General features: G+C 45.0%; 1 protein-coding gene across 1 annotated transcript; it reads right to left on the bottom strand.

Annotated features, from left to right (window-relative positions):
* Window positions 1–1,201: 1,201 nt before the first annotated feature.
* Window positions 1,202–9,339, bottom strand: LOC114360502 (uncharacterized; the record flags this gene model as incomplete). The annotated part of the gene is made up of 5 exons (XM_028315228.1): window positions 1,202–1,503; window positions 2,521–2,640; window positions 5,683–5,881; window positions 7,762–7,807; window positions 9,219–9,339. Coding segments are annotated over 5 exons (576 nt in total), but the record flags the coding sequence as incomplete, so codon positions are not given.
* Between the last annotated feature and the right edge of the window lie 8,130 nt (window positions 9,340–17,469).

The raw sequence follows: 17,469 nt of genomic DNA, 5'->3' as shown, positions 1-17,469 counted from the left end.
TTTATTATTACAATTTTGGGCCTAAATTAAAATTTCACATCACTGGCATACAAAATTCATACCAATTCAAGTACATTTTCCGTTACTAAAAAAGAAATATCCATGAGGGAATCGCGTTTGACGACTCAAAAAATATGACAATGAGGGTTTTCGCGTATGAAAGATCCGCTAGATGGCGGGACATGGATGTGGGGTCTGACTGCTGCGTGATTGGTGGATTTTGACATATCTGTCAATGTCATGTCAAAAATAACCAATCATGCAGCATTTGGACCTCGCGTCTACGTATTGCCATCTGGCGGATTTTTCATACGCGAAAACCCTCATTGAATATTGATTTATACTCAGTTCAATCAAAAATAAATTTAGTGGGCGTGACCAAAATGCATGCCGTCACAGCAAATTAAGTGTAAAAAAGCGAGCAAGATACCTATAGTATAAACAGCGTCATATAGTTCGTGACACCCAAAGTAGCCAAAAAGTTCGCAACACGTCTTTGTTACAATTGGAATAAGGTTGTCAACTTTTTGGTCACTTTGGTCACGAACTATTTGACGCTGACTGTGCTTGAAGGCATAGATCGTTTCATCCACTCGGACGCGCCCCGCCATTCTTCCGCTACTGTTTGAGTGTTATCGGTACACGCTAAATGCTCCATGAGTGCACACGCACACTACAGTAATGCCTTACGGCTTGCTCGGACCACACTCCCCGCACCCCGCGCGACCGGGACCAAACGTTGCTGGGGCGCGGCCGAGTGGATGAAACGATCTACAGGGTGGAAACGATAAGTGATCTCACTCGATTATTTCTAAACTATACAAAATACCGGAAAACTGGTTACTGATCCTGAAAGTGCTTCACGAGCTCTTTCAAACGGTATCAGTTATAGCCTCCATACTAAATGTATGCCAGCCACACAATATTATAAGTGTTTTTGTTTATTATAATAAACACTAAAATGAACTCTTAAGTTGCATTCTTATTTAAAAATATTAATGGAAAATATTGGTTTTAGGCTTTATTTGCTATAATATTATCAAGACATGAGTGCCATGACTGTGGCAGTACTAAATGTATGGAAGCTGGAAACATTGAATTTTCGGATAGATCCAGTTTATTTTGTAACTTATTATTGGTACCGTTGCTTGGATAGAGCTCGTAAAGCACTTTCAAGATCAGTAACCAGATTTTGGATATCTTATATAGTTTAGAAATAATCGAGTGAGATCACTTATCGTTTCCACCCTGTATAGTCAAATAAGAACCAAAATACGTCCACGTATACTTCAGAATTCCCTTATATTGTTGGAAACGAGAATAGACGAATAGTCTCCGACCTTAATACCAGTCAATACGGTTCAAAATACGTTAGAATTCCTTCAATATGTTGAAGAATAGTGTGTCGTAGAATCATGAGGAGAGGTCTACTTCGGAGAATTCTTTGAGCGGGTCCGAGCTCGCTTCGTGGGAGTCTGTCTTCGTGCTGTCTTTGTTGCTCACCTGGGGAGAGAAAGAGAGGAAATATTTAGTATAATGTTTTTTTGAGTCATGAAAAAATTTTTCAAAGATAGGCAATTTTATTGGGCCAAAGGTTTTTTGTTTTTAACATGTAACATAATATTGAGGCATTGATCCGACCAGTGCTACAAGGACATCAGTAAGACTATAAAAGTATCAGTTAAATTCGAATATGAAAAAGAAAATGCCCTTCTCCCTCGATAATCGATTTTTAGATAGGTATCGGTACAACCCGGTCGAGCTGAGCACCTGGCACCCGTGACGTCACATTGCAATGAGGCTTTTTCGATTCATTCGATACTCGTAGTGTCGAATGAATCGAAAACTAGCTATCAATCGATTATTGAGATGAGATATGAGTTAATTTTTGAAAATTACTAACCTTATATCGATTTATTACGACTTATTTTGTAGACCCATTTGCATTATCCATTAATAACCGATTCACTATGAATTATACTACAACAGTACTCTCAACAGTCGTTGTGGAAATCCTTGGGGGAGACCAGGGATGCCCCAAGGATTCCAATGATATCCGTAACCGAAACTTTCGGATATCCGAAATAAAAAAATATCCGTAACCGTAACCGATTCAAAAGTTTCGGATGTACGCAGTTTAAATTGTTTTTTGTATAGCTTTATATTTAAAGAAATAACAGCCTGATACCTTTATAATTACATCTAGTATCAATTTTTATTTTTTATTTACTTTTTATTCGATGTAAAGTGTACGGCCATGAATGAACTGTGTTTTTTTGTTGGACAACTAATTATTGCAAATTGCATTCTAAAGCGCAGATATCCGTAACCGTAACCGAAACTTTCGGATATCCGAAATAAAAAAATATCCGTAACCGTAACCAAAACCGGTATAATATTATTCCTATATCCGTAACCGTATCCATAACCGAAACTACATATCCATAATATCCCTGGGAGACCATTGTCCAGCAGTGGATGTCATTTGGCTAAAACGAATGAACGAACTACTCAACTCACCTCAAAATCGTGGTCCACCTTCGACAAGTCCGAGCTGTCGTTACTGTCGATATCGTCGAACTCGCGCTCCGACTCCGGCGTCGCGGCGTACTTGGAAGGAGATAGGTTCTGCACCGCCGCCTTGGGGAGAAAGAAAGAAATATTATTTATTTGGTACGTTAGGCACTTACAGTTCCAAAATACTGAACTGTCCTATGCATGACATTGACAGTGGGGCGCCACCGTCAATACCGGATCGCTGGTTCCCATTTTTGCCATGTTGGAAACCATAAAGTTGAACGATGGTAGCGCCCCCTTGTCATTGAGTTTGGTGGGACAGTTCAGCGTGGGTCATCTATAAGGAGGGCTGAGAACCTGTCGCTCTTTAAGTGCGTATAGTCTAACTTTGTTAATAAAACTAAGCCCCTACTATAACCATATAGCCCGCAGAATTGGTAGCTGTAGGAACAAAAATCGGCCAAGTTCAAGCGCCTGGGTAAGAAACTAGTGTTGCAACAGAACTCTGCTTCCGCTTCCGCAACTGCAGAAGTTCCGCATGTTTTTTCACTTCCGTTTCTGCTTCTGGTTCCGCAAACTTTATAACAGAACTCTGAACGGAAGCGGGGAGAAAGCGATGAGGAGCTGTGCAGCAGACGCGCAGAGGAGGACTCTTCTACAGCTGACGATGGTGACAATTTACTTTTAAAGATACAGTCACACCTTCGGGAGTACAAGAAAGAAAAAAGACTACCTCTCAATGAGGATCCCCTTATGTGGTGGAATGGAAATGCGCACAAATACCCCCATATTTTGCCAATAGTTCGCCAATACTTATCAGCTCCCCCCAGCAGTGTAGCCAGCGAGCAATTATTTAGCGGAGCTGGTTTAATATATGAAGAACATCGAAATAGGCTGAAAGGTGAAAAAGCGGCCAAGTTACTCTTTATTAAATACTAGCTGACCCGGCGAACTTCGTACCGCCTTAGCGTAGAGATTTTCTTAATATTTTTTTCCGTAAGAACCATCCTTGGACTTCCACAAACATTTAAAAAAAAGAATTATCGAAATCGGTTCAGCCGTTCACACGTGATGCCGTGACAACGCGAAACGGGTTTCATTTTTATATATATAGATAACTTGCCGCTGTTTAATTTTGACTGACTTAGCAATAATAATTAACATAACTTTAAGAACAAAAACTTTTGCACGTCGCATGCGACAGAATAATGCTGGAATTAACTAAATTAACACCAATCTGTAACCATGTTCTTGCAAATAAATGATTTTATTTATTATTTTATTATTATTACTACTGTGTTCCTCTGTGGTTGAGGATTCCGGGTGAAGCTCTCTTCCTTCGGCCTGATCATTTCGAATTCTTCTTGATTGACTCGAGAAATTACAAAAGAGCTCCATCATAGTCATGTTGCCCTGGTACTTTTTATTCAAAGTACTATTGAGCGGGGTTATTGGTAAGTCAGGGTATGAGGGGGGGGGGGGGTTCTTTAGGGTAGCCTAGAGCCAGTTCCTCTGTGGTTGAGGATTCCGGGTGAAGCTCCTTCCTTCGGCCTGATCATCACTTTCCATCAGGTTCCCTGTTGTGGATAGAAGAAATATCTACCTACCTTGGACACAGTCTTGAAGAGTTCCCCCGAGTCTGCCTCGGTGGCTAGCTTCAGCGCGTGTTCCCAGCTCAGCAGCGTCTGCGAGTGGATGGTGACCTGCCTCTCGGCCAGCTCTAGCAGCGTGGATTGATGATGATGATGATCACCAACCGGGTCTTTTGTACCCCCTATTCTCTGGAGTCTTACTAGTAGAACTACAGGGAATTTCCTTCACAGTAAAACACAACCTCCTTCTACTCTTCTGTAGACCGAGACAACCTACCTAGTTGTCTATGCCCCCCCCCCATGACACCTACCAAGTACCTACTTGTCAATGCCCCCCCCCCCCTAAAGACAGAAATAACGTCATGCTCCATATTACGGTAAATAAAAAGTACCAGGGCAACATAACTATGAAGGAGCTATCTCGAATTCTTCTTGATTGACTCAAGAGATTACAAAAGAGCTCCATCATAGTTATGTTGGCCTGGTACTTTTTTATTCACTCTAGAACAAGTTTGTAGGTGTTTTATTAGTAAGTTAATTAGTTAGAGGGGGGGGAGCTAACCTAGAGCCAGTTTCTCTATGGTTGAGGATTCCGGGTGAAGCTCCTTCCTTCGGTCTGATCATCACTTTTCATTAGGTGAGATGCTGACAGCTCCATCATAGTTATGTTGCCCTGGTACTTTTTATTCACTGTAGCAGAAAATTGTAGGATTTTTTACTGGTAAGTAGGGGTAAGGGGGGAAGGCCTATAGTCTCCTAACGGGTTTGAAGGGGGGGGATGGTAAGTAGGGGTAAGGGGGGAAGGCCTATAGTCTCCTAACGGGTTTGAAGGGGGGGGAGCTGTAGGAACAACAATCGGCCAAGTTCAAGCGCCTGGGAAAAAATCTACTTATTCAATACCTACCTTGGACACAGTCTTGAAGAGTTCCCCCGAGTCTGGCTCGGTGGCTAGCTTCAGCGCGTGTTCCCAGCTCAGCAGCGTCTGCGAGTGGACGGTGACCTGCCGCTCGGCCAGCTCTAGGAGCGTGGATTGATGATGATGATGATTTCCAACCGAGTCTTTTGTACCCCCTATTCTCTGGAGTCTTACTAGTAGAACTACTGGGAATTCCCTTCCCAGTAAAACACAACCTCCTTCTACTTTTCTGTAGACCTAGACAACCTAATTGTCTTTGACGCCCCCCCCCCCCCCCCCCAAGACCCCTACCAAGTACCTAGCCTATGACCCCCCCCCCCAAAAGACCAAAAAAACGCCTAAAAAAAACCCCAGGGCCAAACACCACAAAAAAAAAATTTTGACCCAACTACCCAAGTAATTACAAAAGTGCTCCATCATAGTCCGGTTGCCCTGTACTTGTGAAAGGCCATTAGTCCCCTAACGGGTCTGCAGGGGGGGGGGGGGGGATGGTAGCTGTAGGAACAAAAATCTACCAAGTTCATGTGCCTAGGAAAAAATGTACTTATTGAATATCTACCTTAGAAACAGTAGAGAGCATAGCTCGCTTCTACCTTCAGCCTGATCATCACTTTCCATCAGGTGAGATGCAGGCCAAAATATCTACCATCTACCTACCTTGGACACAGTCTTGAAGAGTTCTCCAGAATCTGCCTCAGTGGCTAGCTTCAGCGCGTGTTCCCAGCTCAGCAGCGTCTGCGAGTGGATGGTGACCTGCCGCTCGGCCAGCTCTAGGAGTGTGGATTTGATCTCCGACCGGGTTTTAGGTATCCAGTCTGATAGGTCGGAACGGAGGGCTTCGGAGGCTTGCTCTAGCCTGAAAATATTTTAAATCTATATACAACGTGTCCCAAAATTCAAGGATAAGCCGTCGCCACAGGATGGACATAGTCATGACTACTTTAGGAAAAATAAGGAAAAAAATCTATCTCAATTATTTTTTAACTTACACAATAAATTATGAAATTCGACGAAAATTGACACCCCTTATGATATTTAACATTACCACGACCACAATTTTTCAATTATTCCTGGTTTTCTGTTTATATCGGCAACTTCAGTAGTGCTGCTGTTCACCCCAATTCTTAAAACCCCCAGAATCCTTGCAGTTTTTACACAAAAGTTAATCAAAATATGTTATTTCCTTAAAATTATGAACGATTTTTACTTTCACTCCACTTTGACTCATCGTTTTGTAAAAAAAAAGTATGAACACTACTGCGGCAAGTTTTTTACAAAGTTGACGCAACTATCCAAGATTCCAAAATGGTATAATACTCTAAGAAACCTAGTCGCAAAAAAGATATGCGTACCATTTTTACAACAAGGCTCTCATCTGGGCCCTCTTTTATTTAATTTATTTATCAATGACATCGTATCAATTTTTAAAAACACTGACATTCTAATTTACGCTGACGACATGAAAATTTTTAAACAAATTAAATCACCTTACGATTGTGTTTTACTGCAAAATGACCTTGACGCGCTTTGTGCTTATTGTAATTTTAATCATTTGACTCTCAATATAAATAAATGCAATTCTATCTCGTTTTCGCGGAAAGCGAAGCCGATTGACCATCATTACCACCTAAATAACATAGTTCTTCAAAGAGTGACAGAGGTGAGAGATCTGGGAGTTCATTTAGATTCCAAATTGACATTTAAAACACACATAGACATCATGACTGCTAAGGCTTACCGAATGCTGGGATTCGTTTTAAGAACGGGAAGAGATTTTAAACTATGTTCTACAGTTTCATTACTTTACAACTCGTACGTAAGGTCCATTCTGGAGTATGCATCATCTGTCTGGAACCCACAATACAAAATATACATTGACTCAATAGAAAAAATTAACAAAAAGTTTGAAAAACACTTACGTTACAAAGCTGATAAGTTTGGCGGAACACTTCCTAATGTACCATCTCTTTTAGACCGTCGCATTGAGAAAGACCAAGTCTTTCTCTACAAAGTTTTAAATAACCATGTTGACTCCTCTTTTTTGTTAAGTAATATTAGTTTTAGGTGCCCTCGGACGAGTTCGCGTTCTACAAAACTTTTTTCTATTTCTCTCACTAGGACTAATTATGCTAGCAACAATTTTGTACCTAGATCTTGTAAGGAATATAATAATAGGTTTAACACGATTGACATTTTTAATTCTTCCTTACCATCTTATAAAAAACAATTGAGAGAATGTTTGAATATACCTATAACTTGATTTTAATTTTGACCTACATAATTATTGTGTTTTTAATTTATATAATTTTATTAATATTTAACTTTTTGACATTTTATAATTTTTATTAAATTTAACTGCTTGACATTTTATAAGATTGACATTGTATTTATTTGACATTTAGAAATTAATGTATAATTTATTACTATTTAATTAATTTTTAGTCTGCACTCTGTATTAATTTTAACTGTGGAAACTTTGCTGATTTCTGTCCTATTTTTTGTGTGATTATTTGTCTGTATATCAAAATTGTTTGTTTCCCTAATATAAATAAATAAATAAATAAATAAATAAATTTATGCAAAAAATACTGAACGCATTTTGATAAAACTTAACATTATTAAATATTTAATATACATTAGAATAACATGTAAGCTATAATTTATAACGTGACTAACTGAAATACAGTTTATTTAACAAATATTTATAGTTGGTATAATGTTATTCCTGATATTTACCTGTTATGTATTTCGCCTGTAGCATTATTGCCGGAAACGTATGTTGCTGCAAAAAAAAACAATTTCAAGGTGTTTTTTTTAAAGTATATGATGCATACAGCCTATTGATTCAATTTCTATATCACGAATTTATTAATTTACTTTCAGTCTTCGTAGATTCGTAGACTAATCTTAGAAAAAATGGTAACGGAATTAATCACATAAGATCCAAACATTTTATGTATCACATAATTATGATCCACACATTTTAAGGTACATATTACATTATCTACACATTTGTATTTATATTTCAGTTACGTATTTTATGATCCACATTTTTTTCTATCACATCTGATCGTTTTTTCTTTGTATCACATATGATCCACACATTTTCTATGTATACCATTATCCACCAATTTGCATGACTCACGTCATAAGACCCACATTTAATCTGATTGATACGTTGCTTCTTCTCAGCTCTGGCCCATTTATTGTCCCGAAGCAGTGGTAAGGTTAATACTGGGACGTGTAAGTGCTTTTTTAAAGCCTATTTGCAAAAATTTATGAGTTTTATTTTTATAATCTTTGTATCATATATGCTTCACAACCCACAACAGCCCCACAACGGCTTATTCCACTATTCCCCGTTGACAATCCCCGTCAACGGGGATTAGTGAACTTTTTGTTCATCAATCCCCGTCAACGCCAATTGGAGCTTATAATAGGGAATAATCAACTAAAAAGTTCATTAATCCCTGTTATACACTCATTGTCAAATAAATCGCACCTCCCGCGACAAGCATTTTCAAACGTATGCATCCCCACTTCCCACCAATATTGGCACCATTTGAAAGCCTAGTTCCAAACTTCATTTCATTAAAGGAAAGGGGTTTACCCCAAAAATGTGTCTTTAGAAGGATCCAGAGTCACTTCTTCAAAAAATAGGTAGTTACACTTGAGCCAACTTTTATGGCTATAAAACTGTTAAGTTGGGATTAATCGCTATCCATCTGTTAAAGAGGACACGTGTGATCATTATTTGGTTTTATAACCATACAATTTGGTCTAGTTGATCCCAGAGGTGAGCCCAAAGTGAGGTCTTATTTCAAGTCACTTTTATGGTACATGTTAATCATTTATTAAGAAACTAGCTGACCCGGCGAACTTCGTACCGCCTTAGCGTAGAGATTTTCTTTATATTTTTTCCGTAAAAACCTTGTACAGAGTATTAGAAAATTACAAAAAAAAAATCAGCCAAATCGGTCAAGCCGTTTTCATGTTATGTCGTGACAACGGAAAACGGGTTTCATTTTTATATATATAGATTAAATGTGTTTTTCTTTAAGGATATTTATTGGGCTTTCAAATAACACCAATATTGTTGGGGCACCATGATTGTGTCGGAAGAAAATCTTTAAAGTTCGCGTCGCGGAAGGTGCGGTTTATTTGATGTTGAGTATATTAGGATTTTAACTCACCGTGCAACGCGTCCCTCTGCTTGATCTTCTCCACGTGCTGCGCGCAATACGCGGCCAGCTGCGGCAGCGTGGCGCGCGCCCGCAGCGCCGGCGGCACCTCGCGCGCCCGCGCCGCGCCGCACGCGCCCGCGCCCGCGCCTACTGTAGCCCCGCCCGCGCCCGGTTGGCACGCCCACGCGTCACATACGCGTTTCATACTAGATGTAAAAGAAGATTTTTCTTGAGTCCAAAAAAATGAGTGAGCACAAGGCCCACACACGTCGCAGACCCGCTTCATGCTGGGTGAGAGAGAAGATAGTACTTCTGTTAGCTTCCTCAAGTAAGCTAAAGAGCGCTTTCACATTAGGGCGTTAGTAGCGCGACAGCGGCGTTTTTATAATGTAAGAACATGCATCCGCTGTCACATAGTATGAAATTTTCGGCAGCGCGCCTGACGCGCGTTTTACGCGCTGCTAAATCGCCTAAATGTGAAAGCGCTACAGTTGATTCACTTGGAGCGATCCAAGTAAGCGAAATATAGCTTGTTTTTTCAGGGATTGAGATCGAATCACGAATGATTAGTGACCCTAGAATGACGAACTAGCGACTCTTGAATGGCGAACTAGAGACAAAGAATTAGCGACGCTCGAATGACGGACGAAGTAGCTACTCTCGGATGCCGAACTAGCTACAGTCTCGCTTTATTACAAAACACTCAAGTAAGGCAGCGTGGCGCGCGCCCGCAGCGCCCGCGCCCGCGCCTACTATAGCCCCGCCCGCGCTCGGGAGGCACGCCCACGCGTCACACACGCGCTTCATACTGCGTTAGAGAGAAGATAGTACTCCTGTTAGCTCCCTCACATTAAGGCGTTAATAGCGCGACAGCAGCGCGCCGCACGCGCCCGCGCCCGCGCCTACTATAGCCCCGCCCACGCCCGGTTGGCACGCCCACGCGTCACACACGCGCTTCATACTAGATTAGAGAGAAGACACTGTTAGCACGCGCCCGCGCCCGCGCCTACTATAGCCCCGCCCGCGCCCGGTTGGCACGCCCACGCGTCACACACGCGCTTCATACTGCGTTAGAGAAAGTGATACTTCTGTTAGCTCCCTCAAGTAAGTTAAACAGATGACGCTGGACTGAGCCACCAGCGTCGCAGACACGCGCTTCATGCTGGGTTAGAGAGAAGATAGTACTTGGTGACTTCTCTAAGTAAGCTAAATGGACGCGTCATTCATGAGTCACATTAAGGACGCCCACGCGTCGCAGACTCGCTTCATGCTGCGTGAGAGAGAAGACAGTACTTGGTGACGTATCCTAGTAAGCTAGCTAGACGCTTGTTATTCTTGAGTCCGCGCCGCACGCGCCCGCGCCCGCGGCTACTATAGCCCCGCCCGCGCCCGGTTGGCACGCCCACGCGTCACAGACACGCTTCATACTGCGTCAGAGAGAAGACAGTACCTCGTGATTTCTCTACGTAAGCTAGATAGACGCTTGTTATTCTTAAGTAAAAAGAGTGAGATCAAAATTAGGGACGCACACGCGTCGCAGGCTCGCTTCATGCTGCGTGAGAGAGAACTTCTGTTAGCTCCCTCACATTAAGGCGTTAATAGCGCGACAGCAGCGCGCCGCACGCGCCCGCGCCTACTATAGCCCCGCCCGCGCCCGGGAGACACGCCCACGCGTCACACACGCGCTTCATACTAGATGTAAAAGAAGATTTTTCTTGAGTCCAAAAAAATGAGTGAGCACAAGGCCCACACACGTCGCAGACTGCGTCGCAGACCCGCTTCATGCTGGGTGAGAGAGAAGATAGTACTTCTGTTAGCTTCCTCAAGTAAGCTAAAGAGCGCTTTCACATTAGGGCGTTAGTAGCGCAACAGCAGCGTTTTTATAATGTGAAGGCATGCATCCGCTGTCACATAGTATGTAATTTTCGCTAGCGCGTCTGACGCGCGTTTGACGCGCTGCAAAATCGCCTAAATGTGAAAGCGCTACAGTTGATTCACTTGGAGCGATCCAAGTAAGCGAAATATAGCTTGTTTTTTCAGGGATTGAGATCGACTCCTGAAAGATAAGTGACCCTAGAATGACGAACTAGCGATTCTTGAATGGCGAACTAGAGACAAAGAATTAGCGACGCTCGAATGACGGACGAAGTAGCTACTCTCGGATGCCGAACTAGCTACAGTCTCGCTTTATTACAAAACACTCAAGTAAGGCGCTATATGACGCTGGACTGAGCCACCAGCGTCGCAGACACGCGCTTCATGCTGGGTTAGAGAGAAGATAGTACTTGGTGACTTCTCTAAGTAAGCTAAATGGACGCGTCATTCATGAGTCACATTAAGGACGCCCACGCGTCGCAGACTCGCTTCATGCTGCGTGAGAGAGAAGACAGTACTCCTGTTAGCTCCCTCAAGTAATTTTAAGAGCGCTTCCATATTAGGGCGCGACAGCAGCATGTAAAAACATGCATCCGCTGTCACATAGTATGAAATTTTCGGCAGCGCGTCTGACGCGCGATTGACGCGCTGATTCACTTAGAGCGGTCCAAGTAAGCTAAATATAGCTTGTTTTTTCAGGGACTGAGATCGAATCACGAATTATTTGTGGCCCTAGAATGACGAAATAGCGACCCTTGTATGACGAAGTGGCTACTTTCGACTAACGGACGAAGTAGCTAATCTCTAATGACTTCCGAAGTAGCAACACTCGAATGACGAAGTAGCTACTCTCGGATGCCGAACTAGCTACTCTGAATTACAGTCCCGCTATATAACAAAACACACAAGTAACCTCGCCCACGCGTCACACACGCGCTTCATACTAGATTAGAGAGAAGACACTGTTAGCACGCGCCCGCGCCCGCGGCTACTATAGCCCCGCCCGCGCTCGGTTGGCACGCCCACGCGTCACAAACCCGCTTCATACTAGGTCAGAGAGAAGATAGTACTCCTGTTAGCTCCCTCACATTAACCCATTTAGACCGATAATTATTTTTGTAAATAAAATTTAATTTTTCTGCAAAATCTTTGAAAGGGAAGCATAAAAATCATAAAAAAAATATTTAAAAAAATAATCCATAAATAGGGGGCCGTGGGGAGCCCGTACCATATAGGGTACAGTAGGTCTATAAGCATGCAAAACATACTCGTTGTTCAAACAAAGATTTTATTTATTTTTGTATGATATAAATTAAAAATAAAATTATTTAATCACCAGTATCATACTTGGCATATCTTGTAAGACGTTTTCTGAAATACTAAGCACGTTTGGTTATTTTTTCCTACCATCTCCGAAGTTAGTGAGGATAGCTGAAGAAGATCTGGGTTCTTCTGACTTGTTACGTTTAGTGCTATTTATAATCGCATTTAGCAACACGACGATGGAAATTCAGCAAATCCATCGAAGAAAACTCTGAGGGTAATAATTTACATTGACACTATATTTATCGCCAGAATCTTCGTCATTCTGATCATCATTAGCGGTCATCTGACAAGACAGCAGTAGAAAAATACCAAGATTGCTTTTTGTTTGCTGAAATTGTCAAATTTTTCATGAGTTGTGGTAATATAGTGAAGCATCAATAGCCTAAAACAAATAAAAATAATAAAAAATAAATTATATTTTCTCGCATGATTTGCTCATGCATAGACCTACTGTACCTTATACGGTACACCTATTTTAGACTGGAATAAACCGTATAAAAATAATCTCAATAATATTTTATTAGTAGTCATGATATCTATTGTACTCTATTTTTGAAATAAAATTGATGAATAACATAATTTACCATAAATAATAAGAAATATACCTTCTTGAATACATTGTGAATATTTTTTTTATTTTCTGTCGAGGGATTTCATAAATATTTCCGAAACCACTTGTTAAAACATATTTTTAGATATTTTTATGTAAAATAATCACTTTAAGCTTACTGTCACCATCATTTTTAAAAATTAAAGACAGTTTGATACTTCAAAATATTGTCAAAAAGATACTGTACCACATAGGGTACGGTAGGTCTAAATGGGTTAAGGCGTTAGTAGCGCGACAGCAGCGCGCCGCACGCGTCCGCGCCCGGTTGGCACGCCCACGCGTCACACACGCGCTTCATGCTGCGTGAGAGAGATGATAATACTTCTGTTAGCTCCCTCAAGTAAGCTAGACAGTTGACGCCGGACTGAGCCACCAGCGTCGCAGACACGCGCTTCATGCTGGGTTAGAGAGAAGATAGTACTTGGTGACTTCTCTAAGTAAGCTAAATGGACGTGTCATTCATGAGTCACATTAAGGACGCCCACGCGTCACAGACACGCTTCATACTGCGTGAGAGAATAGTACGCCTGTTAGCTCCCTCAAGTAAGCTAGATAGACGCTTGTTATTCTTAAGTCCGCGCCGCACGCGCCCGCGCCCGCGGCTACTATAGCCCCGCCCGCGCCCGGGAGACACGCCCACGCGTCACACACGCGCTTCATACTAGATTTAAAAGAAGATTTTTCTAGAGTCCAAAAAAATGAGTGAGCACAAGGCCCACACACGTCGCAGACTGCGTCGCAGACCCGCTTCATGCTGGGTGAGAGAGAAGATAGTACTTCTGTTAGCTTCCTCAAGTAAGCTAAAGAGTGCTTTCACATTAGGGCGTTAGTAACGCGACAGCAGCGCGGCAGCGGCGTTTTTATAACATGAAGGCATGCATCCGCTGTCACATAGTATGTAATTTTTGGCAGCGCGTCTGACGCGCTGCTAAATCGCCTAAATGTGAAAGCGCTACAGTTGATCCGCTTGGAACGATCCAAGTAAGCTAAATATAGCTTGTTTTTTCAGGGATTGAGATCGACTCCCGAATGACTTTTGACCCTAGAATGACGAAATAGTGGTCAAGCCCTTGAATAAGAAACTAGAGACAGAGAATTAGCGACTCTCGAATGACGAACAATGCAGCTAGTCTCGAATGACGAACTAGCTACCCTGAAATACAGTCCCGCTTTATGACAAAACACTCAAATAACCGTTCCAGCAGCAAACTATCTCGTAGCCCCCTTGTGTCTCCTCTCTCCCACACAGCCCAGGTGGACAGGCCACCCTCCGCTCGCAGGCGGCCAGCTGCGGCAGCGTGGCGCGCGCCCGCGCCCGCGCCTACTATAGCCCCGCCCGCGCCCGGGAGACACGCCCACGCGTCACACACGCGCTTCATACTAGATTAGAGAGAAGACACTGTTAGCACGCGCCCGCGCCCGCGCCTACTATAGCCCCGCCCGCGCCCGGTTGGCACGCCCACGCGTCACAGACACGCTTCATACTAGATTTAAAAGAAGAATTGATTGGTGACTTCTCAAATGGACGCGTTATTCATGAGTCATATTAGGGACGCCCATGCGTCGTAGACACGCTTCATACTGTGTCAGAGAGAAGATAGTACTTCTGTTAGCTCCTTCAAGTAAGCTAGACAGTTGATGCCGGACTGAGACACATGTCACGACACGCGTTGCATACGCGTTTCATGCTGCGTTAGAGAGAACTTCTGTTAGCTCCCTCACATTAGGGCATTAGTAGCGCGACAGCAGCGCAGCAGCGCCGTTTGCATGCATCCGCTGTCACATAGTATGTAATTTTCGCTAGCGCGTCTGACGCGCGTTTGACGCGCTGCTAAATCTCCCAAATGTGAAAGCGCTACAGTTGATTCACTTGGAGCGATCAAAGTAAGCTAAATATAGCTTGTTTTTTCAGGGATTTAGATCGACTCCCGAATGATTAGAGACCCTAGAATGACGAAATAGTGGTCAAGCCCTTGAATAAGAAACTAGAGACCGAGAATTAGCGACTCTCGAATGACGGAAGATGTAGCTAGTCTCGAATGACGGACGAAGTAGCTACTCTCAGATGCCGAACTAGCTACTCTGAATTCCAGTCCCGCTTTATGCCAAAACACACAAGTAACCGTTCCAGCAGCAATCTATCCCGTAGCCCCCTTGTGTCTCCTCTCTCCCACAGCCCCCTGTCCGCCCTCCGCTCGCAGGCGGCCAGCTGCGGCAGCGTGGCACGCGCCCGCGCCTACTATAGCCCCGCCCACGCTCGGTTGACACGCCCACGCGTCACACACGCGCTTCATACTAGATTAGAGAGAAGACACTGTTAGCACGCGCCCGCGCCCGCGGCTACTATAGCCCCGCCCGCGCCCGGGAGACACGCCCACGCGTCACACACGCGCTTCATACTAGATTAGAGAGAAGACACTGTTAGCACGCGCCCGCGCCCGCGGCTACTATAGCCCCGCCCGCGCCCGGGAGACACGCCCACGCGTCACACACGCGCTTCATACTAGATTAGAGAGAAGACACTGTTAGCACGCGCCCGCGCCCGCGGCTACTATAGCCCCGCCCGCGCCCGGGAGACACGCCCACGCGTCACACACGCGCTTCATACTAGATTAGAGAGAAGACACTGTTAGCACGCGCCCGCGCCCGCGGCTACTATAGCCCCGCCCGCGCCCGGGAGACACGCCCACGCGTCACACACGCGCTTCATACTAGATTAGAGAGAAGACACTGTTAGCACGCGCCCGCGCCCGCGGCTACTATAGCCCCGCCCGCGCCCGGGAGACACGCCCACGCGTCACACACGCGCTTCATACTAGATTAGAGAGAAGACACTGTTAGCACGCGCCCGCGCCCGCGGCTACTATAGCCCCGCCCGCGCCCGGGAGACACGCCCACGCGTCACACACGCGCTTCATACTAGATTAGAGAGAAGACACTGTTAGCACGCGCCCGCGCCCGCGGCTACTATAGCCCCGCCCGCGCCCGGGAGACACGCCCACGCGTCACACACGCGCTTCATACTAGATTAGAGAGAAGACACTGTTAGCACGCGCCCGCGCCCGCGGCTACTATAGCCCCGCCCGCGCCCGGGAGACACGCCCACGCGTCACACACGCGCTTCATACTAGATTAGAGAGAAGACACTGTTAGCACGCGCCCGCGCCCGCGCCTACTATAGCCCCGCCCGCGCCCGGTTGGCACGCCCACGCGTCACAAACCCGCTTCATACTGCGTGAGAGAGATGATAGTACTTCTGTTAGCTCCCTCAAGTAAGTTAAACAGATGACGCTGGACTGAGCCACCAGCGTCGCAGACACGCGCTTCATGCTGGGTTAGAGAGAAGATAGTACTTGGTGACTTCTCTAAGTAAGCTAAATGGACGCGTCATTCATGAGTCACATTAAGGACGCCCACGCGTCGCAGACTCGCTTCATGCTGCGTGAGAGAGAAGATGGTACTTGGTGACGTATCCTAGTAAGCTAGCTAGACGCTTGTTATTCTTGAGTCCGCGCCGCACGCGCCCGCGCCCGCGCCTACTATAGCCCCGCCCGCGCTCGGTTGGCACGCCCACGCGTCACACACGCGCTTTATGCTGCGTGAGAGAGAACTTCTGTTAGCTCACTCACATTAGGGCATTAGTAGCGCGACAGCAGCGCGGCAGCGGCGTTTTTATAACGTGAAGGCAGGCAGCGCGTCTGACGCGCGTTTTACGCGCTGCAAAATCGCCTAAATGTGAAAGCGCTACAGTTGATTCACTTGGAGCGATCCAAGTAAGCTAAATATAGCTTGTTTTTTCAGGGATTTAGATCGACTCCCGAATGATTAGTGACTTTAGAATGACGAAATAGCGATGAACGAATGAAGAATAAAGTAGCTTTCTCGAATGACGGACGAAGTAGCTAGTCTCTAATGACTTCAGAAGTAGCGACACTCGAATGACGAAGTAGCTAATTTCGGATGCCGAACTAGCTACTCTGAATGTCTCGCTTAATGACAAAACACTCAAGTAAGCTTTCCAGCAGCAAACTATCTAGCCCCCTTGTGTCTCCTCTCTCCCACACAGCCCCCTGTCCGCCCTCCGCTCGCAGGCGGCCAGCTGCGGCAGCGTGGCGCGCGCCCGCGGCTACTATAGCCCCGCCCGCGCCCGGTTGGCACGCCCACGCGTCACAGACACGCTTCATACTAGATTAGAGAGAAGACACTGTTAGCACGCGCCCGCGCCCGCGGCTACTATAGCCCCGCCCGCGCCCGGGAGACACGCCCACGCGTCACACACGCGCTTCATACTAGATTAGAGAGAAGACACTGTTAGCACGCGCCCGCGCCCGCGGCTACTATAGCCCCGCCCGCGCCCGGGAGACACGCCCACGCGTCACACACGCGCTTCATACTAGATTAGAGAGAAGACACTGTTAGCACGCGCCCGCGCCCGCGGCTACTATAGCC

Source organism: Ostrinia furnacalis, unplaced genomic scaffold (genome assembly GCF_004193835.3).
Source record: "Ostrinia furnacalis isolate ACB-3 unplaced genomic scaffold, ASM419383v2 OfSCF5068, whole genome shotgun sequence".
NCBI classification, from domain to species: domain Eukaryota; kingdom Metazoa; phylum Arthropoda; class Insecta; order Lepidoptera; family Crambidae; genus Ostrinia; species Ostrinia furnacalis.
The sequence above is the reverse complement of the archived record's forward strand: the minus strand, read 5'-3'. Positions and strand labels throughout refer to the sequence as shown.